The sequence below is a fragment of the Rhineura floridana genome, chromosome 17 (assembly GCF_030035675.1).
Source record: "Rhineura floridana isolate rRhiFlo1 chromosome 17, rRhiFlo1.hap2, whole genome shotgun sequence".
Classification (NCBI taxonomy): domain Eukaryota; kingdom Metazoa; phylum Chordata; class Lepidosauria; order Squamata; family Rhineuridae; genus Rhineura; species Rhineura floridana.
In genome coordinates, this window is record NC_084496.1 from 6,352,817 (window position 1) to 6,376,824 (window position 24,008).

The following is a 24,008-nucleotide window of genomic DNA, read 5'->3' on the forward strand; positions in this document are numbered from 1 at the left end:
TGCAGCAGTACTGGAGAGCTAAAGCTCAAAGGCAGCAAAAAAAGTTGGCATGGTGCACTGTCTAGCAGAGCTGGGACGTCCCAGGTTCAAAGTTCATCTCAGCCATAAGCTTAAAACATGGCCTTTGACCAAGCCATCATTCAAGCCTCAGCCCCCACAAATACAGATAAAACCACTGGCTCACACTTGATGCCTAGAAAGATGAATGAAATAGCACGTGTGGCATGCTTTCAATGCTTAAGAAACATAACTCATGCAAGTGTGAAGTATTAAGATCACAGGGATGTGTGCATTGCCTTGCTGGATCTGAACAAGATCCATCTAGCCCCACCAACATTCTGCCTCTCATGGTGACAGGTCAGATGCCTGACCTTACCCTGTTACTTGCCCCCAGCATAAGGAAGCCTCACTGTGCCATCTACACTTGCAAACCAGTAAGACTGTAAGTAATACCTTGATAGATCTGCCTAATGCCAGTGTTGGAGAACCTGTAGTCCTCTGGATATGGTTGCGACGCCAATTCCCACCAGCCCCAGCCAGAATGCCGACTAATCAAGCATTGTGAACTGCTGAACTGCTTTTTAAGAGGTATTTTTAAAGCTGTTTTTTTAAGGCAGCTTTGTTGCAACAGGCTTTTAAAGATGCTTTGTTTTAATATGTTTTAAAGTCTTTTGTTCACTGCCGTGGGCTCTTTCTGGGAGGAAGGGTGGGATATAAGTTTAATAACCATATAAATAAATACATAAATAAATGCTCCCCACACCTGGTTTAGCCGTCGCAGCCAGCGCTTATGGAAAGAACTCACGCACACGCACGCACACAAAAACTCCCAGAAGAACCTCCAGCAAGTTTTAAGAGTCGCAATTAAAAAAGAAAAGGAAAGAGAAGGAAAGAGAAGAAAAGGTTCCCTTTCCCTCCCCCCCCGACCCAACTCGCCTCCGTCCCAACAGGCTCCCCTGACAGCCGAGATAAATAAAGGAACAGACACGATAATCCCCAGCCCCCTGCGAGGGCGGCCGTCCAGGGTGCGAGTACAACCCTCGCCCCCCTCACATACATATTTCCTATTCATCATGTATGGGGGGGGAGCCCAGCTTCGAGCCCAAGTTAAAGCGGGTGGAGGACAAGAAAAGGCGCCGGTGATTCGCAGCCGGCGATGCAGGCCCCGTTGCCCCTGGTAACGAGGGAGGCGCTTTGGAGCGCCTGGGGAGGTTTGTCCCTTCTCCCGCCTTCTACCCGAAAGCAGCGCTCACCGGCGTCGCCACCTCTTCGGCTTGCCTCACAACGCTCCGGCCGCCTCTGCCTCAGCCGCCGCCACTACTCTCGACCACAAACGCCGCCGCTCCTGCCCGCTGCTGTTGCTACTATTACTACTAACGCCTCACTCAGTCTCTCCCCCGTCACGTGCAGGGGGAGAAGGAAGGAGCAGAGAATAAAAGCTTATACTACTAAGGGTTGCAGTTAAGCGAGGGAAAAGCTGTCTCGCTTTTTGTTGTTGTGTGTGAGAGAGAAGGGAGGGGAGGAAGGTGGCGCACGCGCGGGCCGTCACATGCAGGGGCCCGGCCTATCAGCGGGCGCGCCGAGTTCTTAGCGTAGAGCGTATCCCCCATCGACGCCTCCTTCCTCCTACTCCCATAATCCGTCTTGTGTTGCTGTTGAGGAAAAACGCAGGAGGAAGAGGAGGGAGCAGAGAGGGAGGGGTGTGCGCGAGCGCCGGTGTCCCGGTAGGCTGTGCGGCTGAGGGGGAGGGGAGAAGGAAGAGGGGAGCCGCTGCTGCTGCTGCCGCCGCCGCCGCCGCCGCCTCAAGAATCGTCGTCGCTGCCCGCTCTGGTTGTGGAGGGAGGAGTGTGGCGGAGGAAGAAGAGGAGGAGGCGCGGCAGCGGCGGTGCCGGCTGGGTCGGGAAGATGGCGGCTGCGGCTGCTGTTCCTGTGAACCTGCGCCTCGGAGATCTGGTGTGGTGAGTTGCGGGGCTGCCCAGAGGAGGAAGGCCTCGAGCCTGGGGTGGGGTGTGTGCGAGAGAGAAAGTGTGGCCGCCGCCGCCGCCGCCGCCGCCGCCGCCTCCTTCTCTGTGGAAATGTTGGGGGTTGGGGTGGGAGCTAGCCTGGCTCGGCTCGGCTCGCCTCCGGCCTGCCTCTTATAAATCCGCAGGCGGCACTCTCAGCTGTTCGGGGGACAGAGAGCCCTGCGAAGGAAGGAGGCAGGGAGGCGCAAGGCGGTCTAAGCGAGGGCTTGGGGGGAGGTATGTTTTGCTCGTCGAGCCTTTCGAGTGGCCTGAAGCAGGCGGCGGCCGCGGGGTGAGGGAGAAGTTCTTCTTGTCCTCTTAGCGAGGAGGTTTGCTATCTCCTGAAGGCGATAAGTGGCGGCGGCGGGGGGGGGGAGTGGGTGGCTCTCTTAAAAGGGCGTTTTCTGCACAAGTGGTTGGCTTGGGGAAGGGGATGAACTGTCGACATGTGGTGGTGGGCTGTTTGGGGAGAGGAGAACCAGGGGGGGCGAGGAAGAGAGAGAAAAAGCTGCTCGGGTTACTAGAAGGGAGTTAATGAAACTTGCGACGCCGTCCCCTGACTTCAGCTACGTTTAGCTATGTTGGGGGCAACCACGGTTTTCTTAAACAAAACGCACAGGTAACCAAGTAGTTAACGGACTTGATCCCTTCTCTGCTTCCCACACTGGACGAAACTGAGTTAAAGACGCAAATTGGGGCGGGGGAGTTTGTGGGAAATCTGCAGTAGGGTGGCAGAGGGAGGGATATTCCCCATTGAAGGTTGAGCCTCCCGTAATAGAAACTGAGCTACGGGTATTTTGCTGCCAGCAGGCTAATCTTTCAGACAGCCTAGACACCAGTCTTAGGCTGTGCTTGTTTAGAAGCATGTCCCACCAGTACAACTAGTCCAAAAAGTCTGCATGCATGAGAATGGCTGGTGTAGTGGAAGTCCCTGGATCAAATACATTGTGGCCTTAAGCAAGCCAGTTTTTCCTGATAATTTCAGTTCTGAGGCTGCACTATGGGGATAATGGCAATGACTTACTCTCCCGCAGGAGTGGGGGGGGGCAGGTAAGAAATGTTAGTAATGCATCCTAAGTAACCTGAAAATTCAAAGTGCTGTTCAGGTCTTAAACATTATTGTTAAAGAAATGGAATTCTAGGTAGGAGTCAAGATGGCTCATCAGTGACCTTTTAATTGGACCAACTAATTTCAGTGAGAGAAGTTCCTGGTGGTATTGTTGTTTTACTGTTATAACCTGAATGTGATGGTGTATTTAAAAATGGTTGTAATTTGTAATGTGTATTCAAAGCAAAGTTATGACACCCAAATCTATGAATGATAGTTAATATCTAAATAATGCTCTTAAGTCATAACTGCTTGATTTTTTTTAAGTTTCACAACAACCCTGTGTTTCAGGTTGCTGCTGTTCTTTTTTGAGGGATCTGAAGTGGTGGGTAGTGAGTTGGTCAAAGTCACCAAATAGTCAATAGGTGAGCAGGGATTTAAACCCAGGTCTATTATTGCAGCACACTTATGCATATTGAAGTTCTACTGCGTTCAGCAGAACTTATTTCCACGAAAGTGTGCAATGCATAGTGCCCTCTTGTCCTCACAAGCTTTTGTTCTCATCACCAACAGCCTTGTGAGGTAGGTCAGTGATACAGCTGCCTTACAGATGGGAAACCTGAGATGCGAAGTGCCTTTCATGCCAAAAGAAGGAGGTTGCTTTCCTTTTTATGCAAGTTGGTCCAATCAAAAGTGCCATTTGAAAAACTGAGGAACCTGTTCCCAGTAGAGCCCACACAACAGCTAATCAGGTAATGAAACACAGCGGTTACTATAGAAGCTGGATCACTTCTGGAAGATATTATGGCACAACATAATGGTTTGCTGTTAAAACATATTTAGTAGTTGGCAAATAAGTTAAGCTGCATTGGAATTTGTTGAATGGAGTGATGCATAATTTTCTTCCTCAATCAGAAAACACAATTTTTCCCTTTGATTCACAGAATAATTTTTTTCACACTCCTCTGACTTCTTGCAATCTCATTATGGGCTAAGAGTCACAAGGAACGTGTTCCATGAAATTGTTTGCCACATGTCAGCTGCCCACTCATTATGTGTCTAATAATATTTTTTTAAAAACACAACAAAGCCTCAAGTCATGTTTTTAAATGAGCTCACTAGAAAGTGGCTGTTGAAAGTCCCACATAAATGCAGTGTGGGTTCTCTGGAAATCTTTGAGCAAATAGATTTAAATAAACTTGAACAAATAAATAAGTTTAGTTCAGTTTTACAAATAAGTCCATACTGGTTACTATCCTGCAAAATGTTTACTTGCCTGTTGGGGGCTGGCAAGGAAGAGATGGAGAGTTCTACCCCTCTTGCGGTGACCTGTTAGATTTCTGTGCTGGGAGTGGAAGAAGGGGTTGTCCATACATGGCACAGAAGGAGAGCCCTCCTTCCTTTTTCTGCCAGCCCATTTGCTCACTGGTATAGAATTCGAAGCACTCACTTTCTAATCACTTATATCTTCCAGACTAGTCCTAAAAATGCAAATTGGCTTAGTTGCTTTGGCTGTGTTAGGAATGAGGTACCAAGTGGGATAACCATCTGAAATTACCAGCATCTTTAGTAGAAGATAGGCCCAGTAATTATCTGTGACTATCATGGAGTTGATGTACAAATACAGAATTGGAACTGCAAAACTTAATTCTATGAAATGATTTGTCTGCTGACAGCAGTGCTCTAGGAATGGATTTCTTGGAGAGACTGGCGTAGCTTTCTGGAAATTGACAGATACCACATGCTCTTGTCCCCATCATTCAGTACCCAAGTACCGATACAAAGTTGTGGCTTCTACGCTGAAGCATATGTCTGTGATATGCAGTACAAAGTCTATAGGTAGTATGATTCCCATTGAGGAATTTCTCACTACAGGAGGGTTGCCAAATGAGACTACATCAGCTATGTGGCCTAGGGGCTTCATATTATCTAACCTTGCCCTCCATACAATCCAGATAGGGTTTTTGGCTTGCCTCAATTAAATTGCTGCTTGATAGTCTCTGAGTAGAGACTTTACTGGGCCTGGGAAGCCATTTTGCATCTTTTCCAGGTTAGTGAATCAGGGCTATTGAAAGTCCGTCAAGTAGCAAGTACCTTTCAGGCAGTTAAACCCCTATGTATGTTGGACAGTGATGTTTGAGCAGCATGACTTAACTTCTTTGAAGAGCCATTGAGCAATTTTTTCCCGAGTTCTCAAAATGGGTCATATAACACTAGAATTACAATACACAAATCTTTTTCCAAGAGAACATGGTGAATGATGAAACTTTGGGAGCAGCTACTGAGAGTCTGAGACACATTTACCATCCATGAGTATGACTTACTGGCATGTATCTTTATCTTGAGAAGTAATCCTGAGGTTCCCCACTATTTCCACTTCTAATGGCGTCTTGGAAGTCTTTTCACAATTAGGAATTTCACAAATTTTGATGCTATATGGTGGTCTTGAACAGATTGTTTAAACTTTGAAACAAATAGCTAAATACTTAACCCACAATTGTGCAACTATTTATATCCCAGAGAAAGCTTATTATACAATCATGGCTATAATCATCTCAGACTTAAAGTTAAATTTACATAGCAAAGTAAGTAGAACGTGATTTCTTCAGATGATGCTTGTCCAGTATGTGTGTACGCTGTTGCACCCCTGCTTGTGAAATTTCTGAATGCGAGTTCAGGCTGGAATTCCCATGTAGCTGTGTGGATGGACTTTGATGATTTATTTGGTTCTGTCCTATTTCTTCTGTTAATATAGTATGTAAATGAGAATCTTACCAAATTGTGGGATGGTTACTGTAATGAGAAATAGTAGCAGAGTGAGTGAATGTCACCCTAACACTGTTGCTCCATCTTTCCCTTGCCTCGTGCCTCTCTTCCTCTCTCGCTTTTGTTTGTTGCTTGTACTGTATGCCAGTGCTGATTCTTGGCCCTTTGCTTCCAAGTTTGTGTCTATTGTGGCAGTCCTTGGCTCACTCTTTATTGCTTTTCTTTCCTACTATCAGGAATGTTGTTTGTTAGCCATATGAATAGGTCTGAGAGGAAGGTGGGGGAATTTTAATATGCTGAAGTAGGAGGAAAGCTATGTTTCCCTGTGTATAACCTAAGGCAGCCTTCCACAACCTGGTGCTTGGTCATTGTTTTGGTCTACAAAATCTAGTCCTTGCTAGATGTTGTACTCCAGCTCCCATCAGCCGCAGACTGCATGGCCAGTAGTCGTTGGTGATGGAAGTTGTAGGTGGGTGACACCTACACAGCCACAGTTTCCCCACCCTTAGTTCATATACAACAAAGCCTGTTAAAGGAGTGTTGGTAGGACTACCAGTGAAGCCCCAATAAGCATGGCCAGTGGTGAAGGATGGTGAGGGAGTACAACAACATCCGGCAGGCACTAAATTGGAAAAGGCTGGCCCTAAGGGCAAGTGGCATTTGGGCTTTGTCTTCCAGACCAAGTGAAGGGTAATTGTGTTCATTTAACTTTGAGCTTTCTGACATAACTTGTCCCTCTTGCACCATCAAGATGAACTTTCAGTGGCATGAAGTCAGTTCCAGAAATCCACTTGCCAGGTTGCTGTTGGCAACCATAAATCTATTCCTGGCAATTCCTGGATCTACCCCTGCACCCATTACACTGTGTGTCGGGAGGTCTTGTTTCGTGCTAAGCAGGAGAGGCAGATGTGGCCTTACTCGAGTCCTTTGGCATGAGGGAGGGGGTCAGCTTCTCACTTTGTGATGGATTTTCGTATGCTTTGGAGCATCAAGAATACTTCCCCAGAGCTTCTGTTTGTGTCAGGCAACTTGGAGAAAGGTCAGAGATCAGCTGCAAGAAACAGGTGGCTACTACTGCCAGCTAAAATTTAAAGATTCTTGTCTGAGTCCTTATAGAAAACAGTACAGGCTTTATGGCCTGTGTACACCTTACAAGTCTAGCCCAGCATTTGTCTTGCTTACCTTGAGTTTTTTTGTGAATTAAGGCTTGGTGTTGCTGAGTGCCTGTTAGCTATTTTGCTGAATGTTTTACTGTTACCTATTTAATCATGTATTCATGGGTGTCGCCAGGGTTGGTCCAGTTTTTAGTAATGACTGAAATCATAGCACAGCTTGGATTATGAGAGTTTTCTGCACACTATGATATTGGACTGACTTAAGTGGTGCAGGTATCTGTCACTTTCACTCCTCAGCTGTGATGTCGAGCTGAACATTTTTAATTTCTAAAAATTATTTCATAAAACTCATTTGCTGAACGGATGTCAGTACAACATTGGACAAGCATGGCAGTTGTTTTTCAGGTGATTATCCTTAGAAAATGTGAGTGCATATGTTTCATTGTGTCATAAATAGAGTAAATTAGAAGCGCAGATACACATCATCATCATTATACAAACATGAATTCACCAGATTGGCTGTGCAGGTAAAATCAAAACCAAAACTAAAATTCTTACATTGCCTTGGTCTGCAAATCTATGTATATTTAGTAAAACTAAGTCAAACATTCTACATCAAATCATGCTCTCTTTAGGGCATCAAAAGATTTTCCAGTTAAAAATTTTCTGGAAAATCCACATCACTGCTTCCCAGACAGTAAAGTGTGATGTTTGCCTAATCTAGTGCATTTAACCTATCTCACATTAACTCCAGGCTTCAGGTAGCCTAAAGTGCACGTCTTGACCGACATCTGTTGGTAAAAATAGGGAAAAAAATAGGTGCCTGATAGTCCAGGCTAAGAATTATGGCATTTTCCTGTTACTTAGGGCTGGCTGTTTAATTTGCTTCTGCCACCTAATTATTTGAAGTCTTTCCCCCAGCCACACCCATTGGTCTATACCTCTGTGTGGATTAGCTATTTTCTAAGTCTGTACTTCTTGATCTGCCGTAATGTTTCTACCATGTCTCATGTGGCCAGGTGTGTAAACTGTTGCCAAAAGCATTGTGGCTTGTTACTTAGAAATGTGATTCTGTGTGTGAGGTCTTAAGCTTTGGGTCTGCAGAGGGCCCTAGTTATTGCAAATTGTAGAAACCTAAATGATTTATTCTTTTAGTATTTTATAATGTATAGATAGGATCCAGCATGCCTCTGTGTGGAAGTCAGAGCACTGGATGCTCCTGCTAGAGGAAAGGGGAGGCAATTTCTGCCATTTCCTCCTTCCTTCCTGTGGTCCCTGAAAACCTGTTCTAGAGGGTTGGGAACAGTATGGGAAGAGCCACACGTTACACGATTGTCTAAGCCCACGTTACATGATTGTATCTTTTTTGTGTTACATGATTGTATCTTTTTTGTGTAAACAAGCCTGTGGAGTCATGGTGATAGACCATCTGGATTGTGCTTAGTAGTGTGATTTGCCCATGCAGGTTTGATCTAAAATGAGATAAAAAGGTATTAGTCAAGGTGGGCTGTGCATTTTTTGTGTTAAACTAAATTTAAAACCAGCTTTATGATACATTGATTTCCGTGGATTTTGTAGATAGGGACAGATAAATAAAAGCAGTGTCCTTATTGTGAATAACATTCAAAACGTGTTGTTTGCAAGTAATACATCTAGTAGGCTACAAGGTAAGGACCATTGTGATGTTCTGTAACAACCTCTGAGGATTGCATAATCTTTTTTTTTTTGTAGGCAATAACCCTTCATTTCTTGGGTTAATCATTGTTCACAAAATTTTGTGAACAATTGTGTAAGAGTTTGAAGCTAAAACCTTCATATTCTTTGTCCAATTTGGGCCATAGAGAGTTCAAAACAACTGCAAGAGATAAAGAATATATTGAAATAATTTGTGGAACCATTGTGGAAAAGATGCAAATAAACATTGCAAAATGAGTATAACATGCATAAATCTTGTTTAGATTTTCACTCAAGGAAAACATAGCATCTGGAGCTCAGACTATTATATGCCAAAACTTTCTCCACTTAGCCTATTATTAGAAACTGTACAACAATCAGACAATACGCTATTGGCACATAATTGCTAGGGCAAAACATCTCCTGCCCCCTCCTTTTCTGACAGTGGCAGCATTCACAGTACTTTACTGGTATGTGTGCTCTCTTTTCATTCCATGTCAAGTAGTTTGAGAATCAATGCATGGACGTTTCAGAACAAGCTATTTAGGAGTAATGACAATTACACATTCTATCATGAGAAAATCATTGTATTTTCATATTTAGCAGCATTAAAAAGAACTTGAATACACAAAGCAAAGGAAAACTACTGTTTCCCCAACCAGGTACAAAATTAGATTTTAGGCCTGTTCCTTTAAATCTGTCCCAGGCTCTTCCCCCCCCCCCAAAAAAAAAAAAAACCTGCGGGAAATTTTGCAGATAGCCTTTAATGTAAGGACTGGGCAGGTATATTGCCTACTGTAAATAAAACAAAATGTAGAGGTTATGTAAAAATTGTTTTCTAAGCATGTTTTCCAGTTGACCTCATGGCATATAGCAGGGGTTGCCAATGTGGTGCCTTCCAGATGTTGGACTCCAACTTCCATCTACCCCAGCCAGAATCCCCAAAGGTCAGGGATGCTGGAAGCAGGTGTCAAACAACATCTAGTGGGTGCTGCACTGGCTGCCTCCAGCGTACAGGTTATTTCAGATTTTATTGTTCGTAGAATCTTTACTTTAAACTATTCTTTTTTTTACTTTATGATGCTGGCAAATGAAGGAAACCTCTGATTTTTATATAAAACCATATATCCTGCCTAAGCAAGGGATCTGGTGGTTCTCTGGGCTTATGTGACCTATTCCCCTTCCGTTCCTGTGAGGAAGTGATTTGATGGTTTCAACAGCAAAAGAAAATTGGTGGGGTGTAACTTGAACACCTCTGTTTCTCTGAGGGATGCAACACACAGTGATTGGGAAAGGATTTGTAAGCATTATGCTTGAAAGTCACATGCTTATCTTTATCATGACTACATGCTTGGATGGTGGTTTTCATACATAGCGGTGTAGATGTGTGTAGATGTTTTTCCATATATGGCGATGCTCTTAGGGATGCTCCTTGGATTTGAGCTCTGCAGCTATTATGGGATACTAAGTTTACCCAGGCGATACTATTTTAATTTGAAAAGCAGTGCATTTAAGGAATAGTGAGGCTTTGGCCAGGGATCAATTGCAAGATTCAAGCCTGTGTGGACCTAAAGCAATCTGTACTAATTGCAAACTAAACATGTGTGCAACCAATTTATGTAACAGAATTGAAAAGGGGTCACAGAGACTTAGCAAAACGAAGAACCATTAGTTTCTCATTATGCTGGTTGCTTTCTTTGTTAGTTGTACTCTCATTTTTCCTTGGGAGGCTTGTCACCAGGATTGTGAATAGTCATTGACCTGAATGCCTGTGGCAAATAAGAACTTCCTTCAGTTGAATGTTCTGGGAATTACCTTTTTTTCATTAAAAAGATGTCTGACATAGGAATGAGTGAGCATGTAGTTGAGTACAAATGTGTCTGGACAGATACATTTTTTGGACATGTTTGCAAGTCCGCTTGTCATCTTGGGAAACAACTGAACCCAAGAAGATATTAGCAAGGCTCTGCTTGGGTTCCAGAGTAGTAGAAGTATTGTAGTATCTGTGGAAAAATACTGTCCTGGATCCATACTTTCCTTTGCTAAATAGCTCTTGATTTTCTTTTCTAGTAGTACTGTGTAGGGGAAGGATGTGGAAGAGTTGCTGCTGTTTTTGATAGCCATTGGCTGACTTCTGGTTTTTCCATAGGGGGAAGTTGGGCCGATATCCTCCTTGGCCAGGAAAGGTGAGTTCTGGTGTACACTTCAGTTATCTTGTGGCCGTCTCCATATTGGGGGAATATAGTTCTATTAATACCAAATCCAAAATGTCCATCAAGATGTCTTGCAATTGTCAGTTGCTCCACAGCATGTTATGTTAGGTGGGTTTTGAAATGAGTTGTATTACTGGGTGTAGCTAACTTCATCTACCTTTCTGAAAAACAGGTTTACCCTCGCTTCATAAATGAGCCCTGACAACACCTTCAAATATATTGTGCAGTAAGCTGTTATGAATGAAACGAGTACCATTTCAGTTCAGTGGGACCTAATCTTGATGAATAACAACAGCCAAAGGGAAACAACTTTCTCAAATCAATGCAAAGGATAACTGTTCATTTTTAAAAGTACTTTGCAAAAGTTCTGTTTCAGTTCTGAATGATATCCAACAGAAGTGTCATAGTTATGCCCTGTAATGCACAATAATTGTATGTGCCAGAAAGTGCCATGCTAGGTAAACCCACATAGTTGGCCTGGCATGCTGTTCAGCCAAACCTTTGAAAAAGGGAGTTTTCCCAATGGCATGGAACACCCCTGCCAGTTGTACCTCCCAATTACAAAGCTACCCAGTCTTGTTCTCTTGTGCTGTTACTCCAGATCTAGTGCTGAAAATGCATGCTGCATCACAAGTCATTGTTTGAATTTGAGTCTCCAACAGCAATACTGTCAACCCGTTTTTCAGTTTCTGGTCTCCGTCACAGCATGGCTGTACTTTAAAGAATTAAACAAAATAATTGCAGTAACCATGCCATTGATTCTAGCAGATAGATACTGAATGGGAACTAACACGTTTAACTTCTCCCCCCAATTTTTGATAAGGTCATCCATTCCTGCAGTATAGTCTCTGAGTAGTGCAGTTACCCTTGGAGTAATAGTTGACAGCTGTGACAAATGTCTGGGTTTATCTCCTGATAAGCTGGTGCATCCATTATGCTTTTGAAGCGTTTACCTTGGAATGTCCGTGATACTCTCTATACTGATACTTCATTGTGTGTGGAGTGCTTAACCATGCCAACCTTCTTGCAGAATTACCAACTAACCTTAGTCAATATCAGAGTGACTGGCATGATCATTGAGCATCATGCTATTATTTATTTATTAAATTTGTATCCCGCCCTTCCTCCCAGCAGAAGCCCAAGGCGGCAAACAAAACACCAAAAACACTCTAAAACATCATAAAAACAGACTTTAAAATATTAAAACAAAACATATTTAAAAACATCTTTTTTAGAAAGCTTTAAAAACATCTTAAAAAGCAGTTACAACACAGAAGCTATAAGGCTTGTTGAAGAGGAAGATCTTCATTAGGCGCCGAAAACATAACAGAGATGGTGCCTGTCTAATATTTATGAACATCACAATGCAAGCCTCACTTGCTCACTGACTTACAAGAGTAGTAGAATTTGTTAGGGGTGTGTCCTGGTGAGCCAGGGCCCTAAAATCTAGTATACAAGTAGCCTGAAAAACTGATCTCTAAAAAAATTAACAGAATGAGGTATTTTTATATATACCTATTGAAACACAGGGGTGTATTTTTTTTATAATGGGACAGTTTTTTAATACATCTGAAGGTGCCCATGGGATAAAATGTTATGCTGTGCAAATTCTCTCGCCTTTTGAATTTGTAGAGAGTAGTGCTGCAGCCAGGAACCACAGAAAAAAGCTCCTTCAACTGGTGTGAATATACCTTTAGTTGCAATATCACCCTAATCTTGTTTCATGGTACTCTTTACCAAAGCACACAAGATATATTTTGGAGGGGGAGCAGTGAGTATACTTGGTGGAAAGTTTAGTTTTTATTACTTGTTAACTGTGGCTTCCTGTATTTCTCTCTCAGATTGTTAACCCACCAAAGGACCTGAAGAAGCCTCGTGGGAAGAAATGCTTCTTTGTGAAGTTTTTTGGGACTGAAGACCAGTATGTACCCACTTCTTTTTCTCTCCTGGGAGGAGGAATTTTATTGTTAGCTGTTGTAGAAAAGCTGCATTCTGGCACACTGCTGTTCCATGACCCCCTGCAAAAATGGTCTTAATTTATCAGCTAGCAGCAGAAGGTTCTCTGAAGCCTATGTGGTGGTCAAGGTGCCAGCTTACCTAGGCTTCAGAAAAAACATTTCATAGCCTTTTAGATACTTTATCACACATTATGTTTCCCTCTATTGTGGAGAACTTGAAAGTGTGGTTGGTGTTAATATTTATATCAAGGATGGGAAGCTTGTGGGCCTCCAGATGATGTTGGACTTCAACTCCCATAAGCTTAGTGGCCAGGGATGATGGAAGTTGTAGGTGAGCAATAGCAGAGGATCACAGGTTTCTCACCCCCAGTTTTTATACAGCAGAGCTTCTCAAAGGGGTGTGTGTTTAAAAGTAAGACTTTCATACTGAGTGTTGTTGCAGTTAGTGTCAATGAAGTACAGGGAAATTGGAAGAAACTTGACTGAGATGCCTGAAAAGACATCTAGTCCAATTTCCACACACTGCTACCAAAGGCAGGACTTCCCGACCATCTTTGTGATCCTCCCAATCAGTTGGTAAAATCCAGACTTCTGCATGTCATAAGCATGGAGCAGGAGGGTGGAGAGGGTCCTCTGTGGCATGCTCAGAAAACCAGGGGAAGGGGTCAGCTGCTCAGCTCATGGTGAATTTTGCAGACACTTAAGTATGTGCAGCCCATCAAGAAGTGAGCGAACAATCCTAAGGGATCATTATATACAGTATCATAATCATCCATCTCTCTCTTTCTGCTTCAAGTCTTCCTGTGCTTGAGGAGCTGGAGCCAAAACTTCACCACCCATGTACAAGAGAGAGGTATCAGCAGACTCGGGATAACATGGAGGTTTGCAGATGGTCAGAAATCTTTAGGGGAAAAACCCAGAGAGGTTTGAGGAATCCCCAAAAGAGCCCCATAAGAATTCAGTGGTACAAAATGTTGAGGAAGGGGGGTGTAACGGGGTGAATGGAACCTTTAACTGAAGCGCTCCACATTGCAACATTTTGTTGCAGGTTCCACATAATACCAATTACTGTTATGAGATGGACCAATTATCTGATGCTCTAAGGGACCTTCATACATTCATTTCATTTAAAAACAATGCTAACCTGTCAAATGTACATCACAATATATATTAAGACAGTGGTTCCCACACTTTCCCCCCACGGACCGCTTGAAAATTGTTGAGGGTCATGGTGGACCGCTTAATTATTTTTCTGTGTGTTGTACCAATTGTAATGTGTAGTGCTGGATTCTGTATGGTTTTTAATTGTATTCTTGCTGCTTTTATTTCTTACATTGTATTTTCTTGTATTACAATTCGAATTCCATATTTAGGGTGATGAATGTGCCATCTCCCATGTTCAACCACAAATCCATAGACACACTGTGGACCACCTGACCATAGTCCCAGGCTATGGTCTGAAGGCACATAAGGCCAGCTGGTCAGGTCTGGTCTGTGCCTGGATGGGAGACCACCGGGGAACCATATGTAAGCTGCCTTGGGTTTCTGTCGTGAAAAGCAACGCGGAGTATAAATGAAATAAATAAGTAATAAATAAATAAATTCACAGACCACAGTTAGGGAACCCCAGCTTCTTCTTTAAAAAAAAAAAATAACCTTTTTTTAGACTCAGCTTTATGTTTTCTGGAGCTTAAAGACTAATGCTGAGAGTGACACAAAGAGTGCTTATTTTCAAATCGAATACCTTATGTCGTTTAATAATTGGGGCATACCTGCCAGTGCTCTAAACCTGTTTCTAATACTGACCCTATTTTTTAGAACCCACACTATTTTTAGGATTGTAGATTGTTTTAACTGATTTTAATACTGTATTTTTATATTGATGTAACCTATCATGGGACCATATGGTGAAGGGCGGATAAGAAATAGTACATTAATAATACAGTTTGGGAGAGGGCAAAAAAAGGGGATGGGAACATAAGAAGAGCCCTGCTGGATCGGGCCTTTGGTCCATCTTGTCCGGCGTTTTGTTCTCACAGTGGCCAGCTAGATGCCTCTGGGAAGCCCACAAGCAGTATCGAAGCACAAGAGCACTCTTCCCTCCTGCAGTTTCCAGCAACTGATACTTGGAATCGTACTGCCTCCAACTGTGGAGGTAGAGCATAGCCATCATGGCTAGTAGCCTCGTTCTCCACGAATTTCTCTAATCCTTTTTTCAAGCAATCCGCATTGGTGGCCATCACTGCCTCTTGTGGGAGTGAATTCCATACTTCAGCTATGTGCTGTGTGAAGAAGCACTGCTATATGCTTCTATTTCGAGTAGAAGCTTTTGAAAAGTGGGTTGAATAAACTGGAATGTTTTGTCCCAGCATAGATAAGTGAACAGATAGCAAATCAAAATGTTGATGTACCAAATAAATGGGAGCTTTATGTGTGGTTTAGTTGACCTCCTCTACCAATTTGTAGTCTAAAGGGCACAGCCCTGAGAAATTTGTTAATCATGTCCTATCGAATGAGTTCTGGCCACTGAGCAGTAGATAATATGGCTCAAGGACAGCTACCCCCAATGTATGAGAGAAAAGCAGGATAAAAGCTGGGCACTGTGTGTGCTGCAATTTGAAGGGGCACAGAATGTTATATTAGTTGCAAAATTTTAGTTTCTGGAGACAAGAAAAGCAAGTTTCTAGCCCTTATTTGGGTGCAAAGGTATATTTGAAAGAGTGTATATAGGCAACGTTTGCTGACATCTCAAAAGCCAAAGGGCTGCTTAAATAGATGAGGAGAACCTATAGATGATGAGAAATCATTCTACAAAGGTGTGTAATACAGTCTAACACCTTTAGGGGCAAATCTCTTTTCCTTATCTGAAAACTTGAGAGTACTGTTATACAGTAGGGCCCCACTCATATGGCAGGTTAGGTTCCAGACCCCCGCCGAAAAGCAAAAACCGCCAAAAAGCTAATCAGCTGTAGCGCGGGGCGTCTGGAACCTAACCCGCTGATCGCACCAGAGGAGGAAAAGATCAGATCTTCCCCTCCTCGGGCACGATCAGTTTGAGCAGGAGTCTGATTGCGCCGGAGGAGGGGAAGATTAGCTGTAGTGTGATCGCCCCGCTGGCACCGTATTGGCAGAATGCTGAGAAGCGGGACCCTACTGTACTTTTTCTGATATTGTAAAAAAAATAAAAAATTAAAGGTTCAAGTTCTGGTCCCCAGCACTTTGATTCCTCAGAGACAAGAGTGTGTATTTTGGACACACATTAATAAAACAAAACATGCTTTCAAAATACTAGCAATCTGAAAGGGAGTCTTACATGCTCAGTTTCAGTAACTGTATCATAGTTAAAGTAATAGAATTAATTTTGCAAGTAACGCTGACTAATTCTGAATTCCTATCTAGTGTCTCATGGTATGTTCACCTATGGTCCTGGTGTCAAACTTGTGTGCAATGGTAGAGCAGGATCTTGCTTGCCTTTCTCTGTTTTTATACATGCCTTTCCACTCAAATGTTCAAGGTGGATTACAGCCCAAAATTAAAAGAAAAACACAATTGTTCTATTCCTTAAACATAACCCTTCTAAACAGTCACATTTTCATTTACTTTCACCTCACTGATATCCCTTTATCATTGACAGTTAGTGCCTGGCTCCCACCCAAATATTCTCTCTTTAGGATGTGCATTAAATTCCCCAATACCCCCCCCCCAAAGTCTTGCCTGGGATGATTCATAATGGGTTGCTATCCTGGGAGGGGTGTGTGTCCATCCACAAGCACCTCTTTTGCCACTAATATTCCTCCAATGCAACACTACAAAATAGGTTGGGGGGGTCTAGTACACACAGCCAATCTCTTACCATGGACAAGCTGCTAACCTGCCCTTGCCACCTCTCTCTTTGGGAGGGGGAAAGGAAGAAATGCTGTGTGTGCGTGCATTGCACAAAAAATAAAAACACTTTATATTTCTCCTAAAGCTCAGCTACAGTTAATCTGAACTTCTGGCTTGCTTCACCTTTTTTCACTACCATAAGTTTTACGGGGTGACACTTCTGTATGGGTGTCCTTTTAATTTCTCAGAAATGCCCTGGGATCACTGCTGCATGATGATATGATGCTAGCATCATTCTCAGGGGCATCTAAGAAACTAATTGCCCTGAGGAGTGCTAGTAAGTCTCTTCCTTTTGCTCAGTTTTCTGCCTCCTGAAAATTGCTGGAATGATGCCTCCCCATTTTGTTTTATTTGCTATCTGCAAGTGGGTGGTGAAAAGGGAACATATTGGTTCAGCCTTGATTTATCCTCCTGCTCAATATTCTCGTCTTAAGTAACAACTCTTGTGCAGTCATAAGGTCTCTGCTCCCTGCATGTGAGAAATGATTGTTAAGCCCTGTAGTATGGCCTCAGATAAGCCTTATCTGCTGTGTTATTATAGTAATATAACACTTGCTGCATGTTCTGAGCCAGGCTTAATTTTAGAGGCCCTATTTCATGAATTATTACCTAGATTTGTAAGCCAACAGTGACAACTCTGGTGATAGAGTTGCTTCCTCAGGGTGCAGTGCGGCCATTAAATCAGGAGAGAGATGCTGCCTTCCTGCCTGCTGTTCGTTTTTAATTCAAACATTAGGCACAGAGGACTCTGTTCTGCAGGGTTCTATTGTATGTACACAGCTCTGTGCAAGTAGAAGTTGCCCCTCCTTTACTGTTAGGAAATACTTTGACCGTGCAATGGCTTCTACTACAGGAAGTACCAGGGCTGTGGAGTCGGAGTCAGGAGCAATTTTGGGTGGAGTCGGAGTCGGTAGAAATGTACCGACTCTGGCTTCAAAATAAATTTTGATTGACAAATTTTTTGAAATATAAATTCAAAATGTCAAAGAAGCTTCCCATGAAGTCAGCTGTAGTTGAGCATTTCACCATAACTCAAGATGGAAAACATTTTGTGTGTCCGTGTATGACACAGGACCCAGATGAAGACAAATGCTGTGATGCACACATATTTTTTGGCTTAACATCCAGCATGGTGAAGAGTTTCGTAAACTCAAAATACTACTAATTTCATGACTTCTTAGTTGGTTCTAATAAAGAAATTGTGCTGCTGTTGCTTTTGGTTTCTCTTTTTCTAATGGACAAAAATTGCTGCCTGCAATGTTTTGTCTACTGATACTCCTGCAGACGCTTCTTTGGTGTCTAAAGTCTGAGCAGCTGGAGTGCCATTAGTGTTGAAGTATTTAATTGAGGTGAATTGTTTAACCATTAAACAATGGTTCTTACAACTTCATTGGAATTCTGCAGATGGACTGCTGAGGAAGATAAGCTACAGATATTCATAGATTTTAGGGATTCTTTTTTTCTGTGAGAAGCTATAAAGTCTGTAGATTACAGTTGGGAAAATGAAATTTTAAGCAAAAATGAGGACAAAGTCTGGAGCAAGAAGTATCACAAAAGGTGTGGAAATGCATCTCTAAAGAAAATCTAAGATAATTAGTGAATAAGTTTCCTTGTATTCTGTAATAGTTATGTTAAGTTAAATACAGATGATGTTTTTAATTCAGTTATCAGCCATATATTTACAGAATCAGGGTTTTGCACAGGTATCACTAGTTGGATGATTAACTGAAGAACAAAAAAACAAACACCCATTGTCTTTTTTGAATTGGAAGTCTGGCAAAGTGAGCAGGCATCACCAGTTCAAACCAGAAACAAACCTTGGGTGCTAGAAAAATCTCTCGCATTGAAAACCAGCGGTGGCATCTGAGGAAGAGCTATTCTGATTGAAAAACACCAGGCAGAAAAATGTTTGGGTTGGGTTTTTATAAGTAAACTACTTCTCCAGCACCTTGGGTTCACCTCTTGCTGGAGGACTGCACAGCTGTTTTCTGAAGTGGGGAAAAGTCTATAGATCACTGGAACAGTATAAATATAGCTAAGGGGAGGCTGTGCGCTGGGTGCTGGCTGGTGTGTCACTTGTGGAAGTACCTACGCAAGTTGGTGTTCCCAAGGAGGACTCAATTCACCTGTGATGGAAGAGGGGATACTGGGGGTAAAACAAAGCTTTAGGTTTTAGTCTACTCAACTGAGGAATACCAATTGTATCCAGGAGTGATATTGATGTGTTTTTAACTGGAAAATACCATTTTGATTTCTTTTTTATTAGCGCTTGGATTAAAGTGGAGCAGCTGAAGCCTTATCACGCCCACAAAGAGGAAATGATCAAAATTAACAAAGGCAAGAGGTTCCAGCAAGCTGTGGATGCTGTGGAAGAATTCCTCAAAAAAGCCAAAGGCAAGGACCAGGTGAGCAGCCTCTCATTTAGTTTTGCCTCCTGATGCAGTTCCCTGAAATAATGAACAACATGCTTCCTTTTTTTTTGCTTCATTGCCAGTTAGGGGTGGCAGACTGTCTCCCAAGAATTATGCTGTGGAGCAGTGGTATGATCACATTTGTAATAGTAAAACAGTTTAGTCTTCACAATTTTCTGCCACGCCTCTGACTTGCTTAAAGTGAATTGAGTTGGATCTCCTTACAGCCTTGGAATATGTTTGCTGTGCGCTCTGGAGTTTGTTTTTCCTTCTAAAGTGAATGTTTGCTTAGAGCAGACAGCTGTGCTTTGCCTCTCCTTGTCTGCTTTCCTCGCTGGTAGCTTGAACCTGTTAATGACCTGAATTCAGGGGCCTTGGCGTTCTTCAGGTGCCCAGGCAAGACTCATCATCTTTGTTGATGATCACCGTTGCCAGCTCATGCCCCTTCTTTTTCCTCATCCTGTCTGTTCTGTAATCTCTCAGGCGTCTTCTCATAACTCCACTGAAGAGAAGAACCGGCGGAATTCCAGCGAAGAGAAGGGCAAGCAGTCAGTGGGAGAAGAGAAACACAAAGCCGGGTTGTCTGACAGGAAGCCGAAAAAGAGGGTGTCTTCTGTGTCCTCGGAGCGAGGCTCCAAATCCCCACTGAAGAGAACATATGAGCAAAGCCCCCGGAAGCGAGGGCGCCCCCCTAAAGACGAGAAGGTTTGTGTTTTGCATCTCCTCCTGTGCTCTGTGAGCTTGTCCAGATGGAATCCGTCACCCTAACAGCCAGCCAGATGACTTCATTGTTGTGGCCGTTTGGAAAGTTGCATGTGTTAACTGTTGGAAGGTCCACCAGGCAATTCCATTATTCTTTGTCCATAATTGTCTTTGTTGGCTCTTGCAGAGCGCTCAGCTTAAAAGTTTCATTGAGCAGCTCCTCTTCATTTTTTTCTGGGAAATCAACAAGATAATATCATGCTTCCATCTTGTTGCACGTTAATGAAGGAAATGTGAGCACATTTTCACCTTCAGTAGCAGTCTGTTAACATCTCCGTCCCATTTGTGTGTTTGATCGTATGACAGCCCTTTCCACCTCTCCCTTTCTCCAATGCTGTCAGGGTGGTAAAGGGCCAATTGTCCGGATGGATGAGTGTGAAGAAAAGCTTCTAGAAGTGGATGACCAAGCCAGAAGACTTCCGTTTCTATGTGGTCTTAATTCTTTGCCAGTATTTGATTCCTCCCCCCAATTGTGGTCTGCCCATCGTTGGATGCTTACAGATGTTCGCTAGTGGAGTGTAGCAACCTCTGTCCTCTTCAAGAAAGTTGGAACCTCCTACTTTGAGGTTGATCTTCCCCACTGCAATCCATACCACTCGAATGGATTACTCGAGTATTTGTTACATCGGGCTGAACCTGAAGACCACTAAGAAGCATAAAACAGGATTACAAATCAATTTAAGATTTACTAAAATTATATTCCACTCATTTTCAGATGAATTGTACAGTGTGCTTCTCTTCTTCTTGTCCTCCCCCATCATGGTCTCATCTTTACTGGTTTGTTTAGACTCCAGCAGTCTGGGAAAACATGTCCCAATACTTTATTGGGGGCAGACCAAATCGCTGTGATTAAAAGTAAAGAAATTGCTCTCAAATAGGATTTTTGGTTTTGTAACTCCCTTCCTTGAGACTTGGGCTTTGGTTACACATTTCCAAAATGGTTAGTTTCAGGGTGTGCGTATTTGCTAATATGTACTCTTGGAGAGTGTATCAGTGGTATCTTTAGTAAAGCTAGCCCTTTGACCTTTATCTAAGAGAATAGAAGCATGCTAAGTCACTGGCTAATTGCTGGGCAGGGTGTCCCTTTTTACATGGTTGATATCCCAACCTTTGTTCAGGAAGTGTTCAGAAGGGGCTTACGCATGAATTTCCCAGCTTATGAGAAGTGGCTGGCATGGCAGGTAACCAGGTAAAGCAGGACTGGCCTTGAATGTTTCTAGCACTGCAGGCATTTCTCTGCCCCCCCCTTACACTCTGCGTTTAATAGCTTTTTCTCATCTGTCTCCATGATTTGTGATCTTTTATGAGAAGCATTCACTCATGCACACCCCAAATGCCATCAACATCTTCCCTGACACTTTTAGTAGCCTGTTTTCTGTCCATACTCAGTCCTACTCCTATTAGCTGCCACTGCTTCATACTTTCTTGCCTTGAGATCCTGTTGAGGCATATTTTCTAGTTTTTCAATATACAAAACGTCAAGAGAATCTTGGCAAGAAGCCCAGTTTCAGTGGAGGAAAGTCCTGCTTTTGCAAAGGGGGCTGTTGGCCCAGGGTTTTTTTTAATCGCTGCCTGTGGCTCTCAAGTCCTCTTGGCAACTGAAACTGCCCTGTTTTGTCACTGTTGTGGAATCTTACTCTGCCTAAAACCAGTAGGGGTTGCAAGGTGGTGTGAAAGATTGTTAGCAAACATCTCATTTAGAGGTCAGTTAACCTATGAGGTAAAATAGAGGACAAGAGACTTCCAGCTTTGAATCTCCCAGTTTTCCCCTTATAATGTGGAGTTGGGAGGTTTAATGTAAGAAGACAGTAGACAAATGACCTGGATGGTAGAGGAGTTGTTGTCACCTGACCCTAAGCATACCTGTTGGGTGAAATGCTCCCTAGCCATCACTGCTAATATTGGGAGGTAATCTAAAGAATGTGCCAGCATCTTCTACTCCTTTCAGGTGGAGTTTTGTTTTGTTGTGAAATAACTTATACCTGCCTTTCAGCCCTTTAAAGGGCCCCGAAGGTGGCATACCAGTCATCGTTCTCTCACATGCATGTATGCATGGAAACAGACTTAAAACACAGCCGTAAAAGCATATTCAAACAGCAGATAACTGGCAGATTAGAAAAGTTTTCAAAACTTCCTAAAGGAGGGAGTTGCACAAACCAAATGCTGGAACTGAAAAAAGTCCTGCCCTATGTCCCAGCTCAACTGTACCTTTAAAGGCAACTGCAGGGGGCAAGGCTTCTGGTGAACAGATCTGTGTGAGAGGAGACGGTACTTTACATATCCTGGTTCCAAGCAGTCCAAAAACTGCTACAAAATGGACCAAGTGAGCCTCCTTGGCTGTAGCCAACCCCAGAGAGGCTTCCTGGCAGCTAGCAGGGAGCCCCTTTTGCATAGGAACAATCGGGAGCTCACTTTAACCTCTTGATTGTTCCTTTGTGTTCACATTAATATCTGTTCCACATCTGATATCAGGAATGGAGCAGGTGGGCAAGGTTTGTGGGAAACAGACTCTTGGGCCAAACTGAGACTAGAGTTTCCCCACCACTGCTCCATACCCTTGCCCTGTGAAGTCGACACTGGTGAGGGCCCATCCTTTGAAGATGATAATAGTTGAAGGCATTTGTGGAGGAGGTGGGACTTGGGACTATTTTAGTAACAGTGACTGTGGGGCAAAGGCTAAAAAGCTCTTTAGCTGAGGTGGAAGATCTTTACTTGTCCGCATGAGGATCAGGATGTATAAAACAAAACCTTTATTTTCGCTAAGTGTCTGGAGCTTATTTATTTGATTTATATCCTGCCCTTTCTCCCAGGGCAGCTTGCAGACACGTATCAGATGACTCTTCCTGAGATGATCACACTTAGTTTGTGCTGATCCAGTATTATGTGCATCAGTTTTCCATAGTATTTATTTCATGTATGAATTGCTTCCCATGAAGCATCCCAAAGTGATTTACAATATAATAAAAACATATATAGAACAGTTGCATGTTTAAAAACTGTATATATAAAAACAATTTTAAAGTCACGAGACACCTATAAAACCACAGCACATACATAAGATCAATTCAAGCCCAATACAGTAGGGCCCTTCTCATACGGCAGGTTCCGTTCCGCACCGCCGCTGTAAAGCGAAATCCGCCGTAAAGCGGAACTCAATGACTAACATTGTCTAAAATGGCACCCGATGCCCAAAAAGCACCGTAAAAGTGGAACAAGCGCCATAGGAACGGGACCTTTCTGCAATTGACAACCACTGTATCGGTGGAACGCTGCAAAGCAGGGCCCTACTCTATAGATACTGGGATAAGGATCTCCATTTAGAATAAGGCTTGTTGAAAGAGCAACGTCTTTAGCAGGCACTGAAATAGCAATAGAGAAGGCACCAGTTTGATACATAATGGGAGGAAATTCCAAAGGGTAGGTGCCACCACACTAAAGGCCTAATCCCAACACTGTGTGGAACGGACCTCCGGATAGGATGGTATCTGCAGAATGTTCTCTCCTGCAGATCACAGTGATAGATTGCGTATGTATGGGTTGAAATGATCTAGGTACAGAATAATGAATGATGGTTCCCTGGATAGGGGATGGAAACCTTTCTTAATTGTAGATGGGGAAAGAATGAAAAGGCTGCTCTAATGCAGTCACACGCACATACACCCCTGATCAGCCTCTACAGTTCACACACACACACACACGTTTTCATTCACTCACTCTAGAGTTTCCTCAAGGAGTTTACTGAAGAGCAGTTATAGCCAGAATACAATTAAGGGCATCTTTTCCACTGATCTTACACATCTTTGTTCACAAGTAAATTCACTTGGCCATAGGCATGTGTAGGATTGCAACTTTCAGTCTCCAGTATTTGCCTAGCAAATGATAAGAATTGTGTTACGTGGGTGACTTTTTTCATTCTGCTACTCTTTCAGCAGTTCTACTAAGGCAATTTAATATTTGATAAGGTTGCTAGAAAAATAGAGGCTTGGAATAGCCACATACTATCCATCATAGCTTCCTTTTCCTTGCCGAACATAATGGCCAATGCAAAACCTAAAAACCTTAGCCATGTTTTTAAAAAAATAAAGGAAAAAGTAATTGCATTTAGTGGACAAGCAGTGAGAATTAGCTAGGACTCCGAAACCAGAAAAGAGTTCTACTTCTGTTCATCTGTCC

General features: G+C 43.0%; 2 protein-coding genes across 17 annotated transcripts in view; one reads left to right on the plus strand and one right to left on the minus strand.

Annotated features, from left to right (window-relative positions):
- UBN1 (ubinuclein 1) overlaps positions 1 to 1,815 on the minus strand; it is a 39,416-nt gene extending 37,601 nt beyond the window's left edge. The window contains exon 1 of one of the 3 annotated variants that reach the window (XM_061600432.1): positions 1,254 to 1,815. The gene's annotated coding sequence lies outside the window, so the exon portion shown is untranslated. The remainder of the gene's footprint in view (positions 1 to 1,253) is intronic. The other 2 variants (XM_061600430.1, XM_061600431.1) reach the window with 2 other exon arrangements.
- Positions 1,510 to 24,008, plus strand: part of GLYR1 (glyoxylate reductase 1 homolog) — a 44,058-nt gene continuing 21,559 nt past the window's right edge. For 3 of the 14 annotated variants that reach the window (XM_061600435.1, XM_061600437.1, XM_061600436.1), the window contains exons 1-6: positions 1,515 to 1,958; positions 10,756 to 10,792; positions 12,661 to 12,740; positions 13,574 to 13,630; positions 18,929 to 19,067; positions 19,557 to 19,778. In XM_061600435.1, the coding sequence (XP_061456419.1) occupies positions 1,906 to 1,958; positions 10,756 to 10,792; positions 12,661 to 12,740; positions 13,574 to 13,630; positions 18,929 to 19,067; positions 19,557 to 19,778 (588 nt within the window). In that variant the 5' untranslated portion in view covers positions 1,515 to 1,905. The other 11 variants (XM_061600434.1, XM_061600440.1, XM_061600443.1 and 8 more) reach the window with 9 other exon arrangements.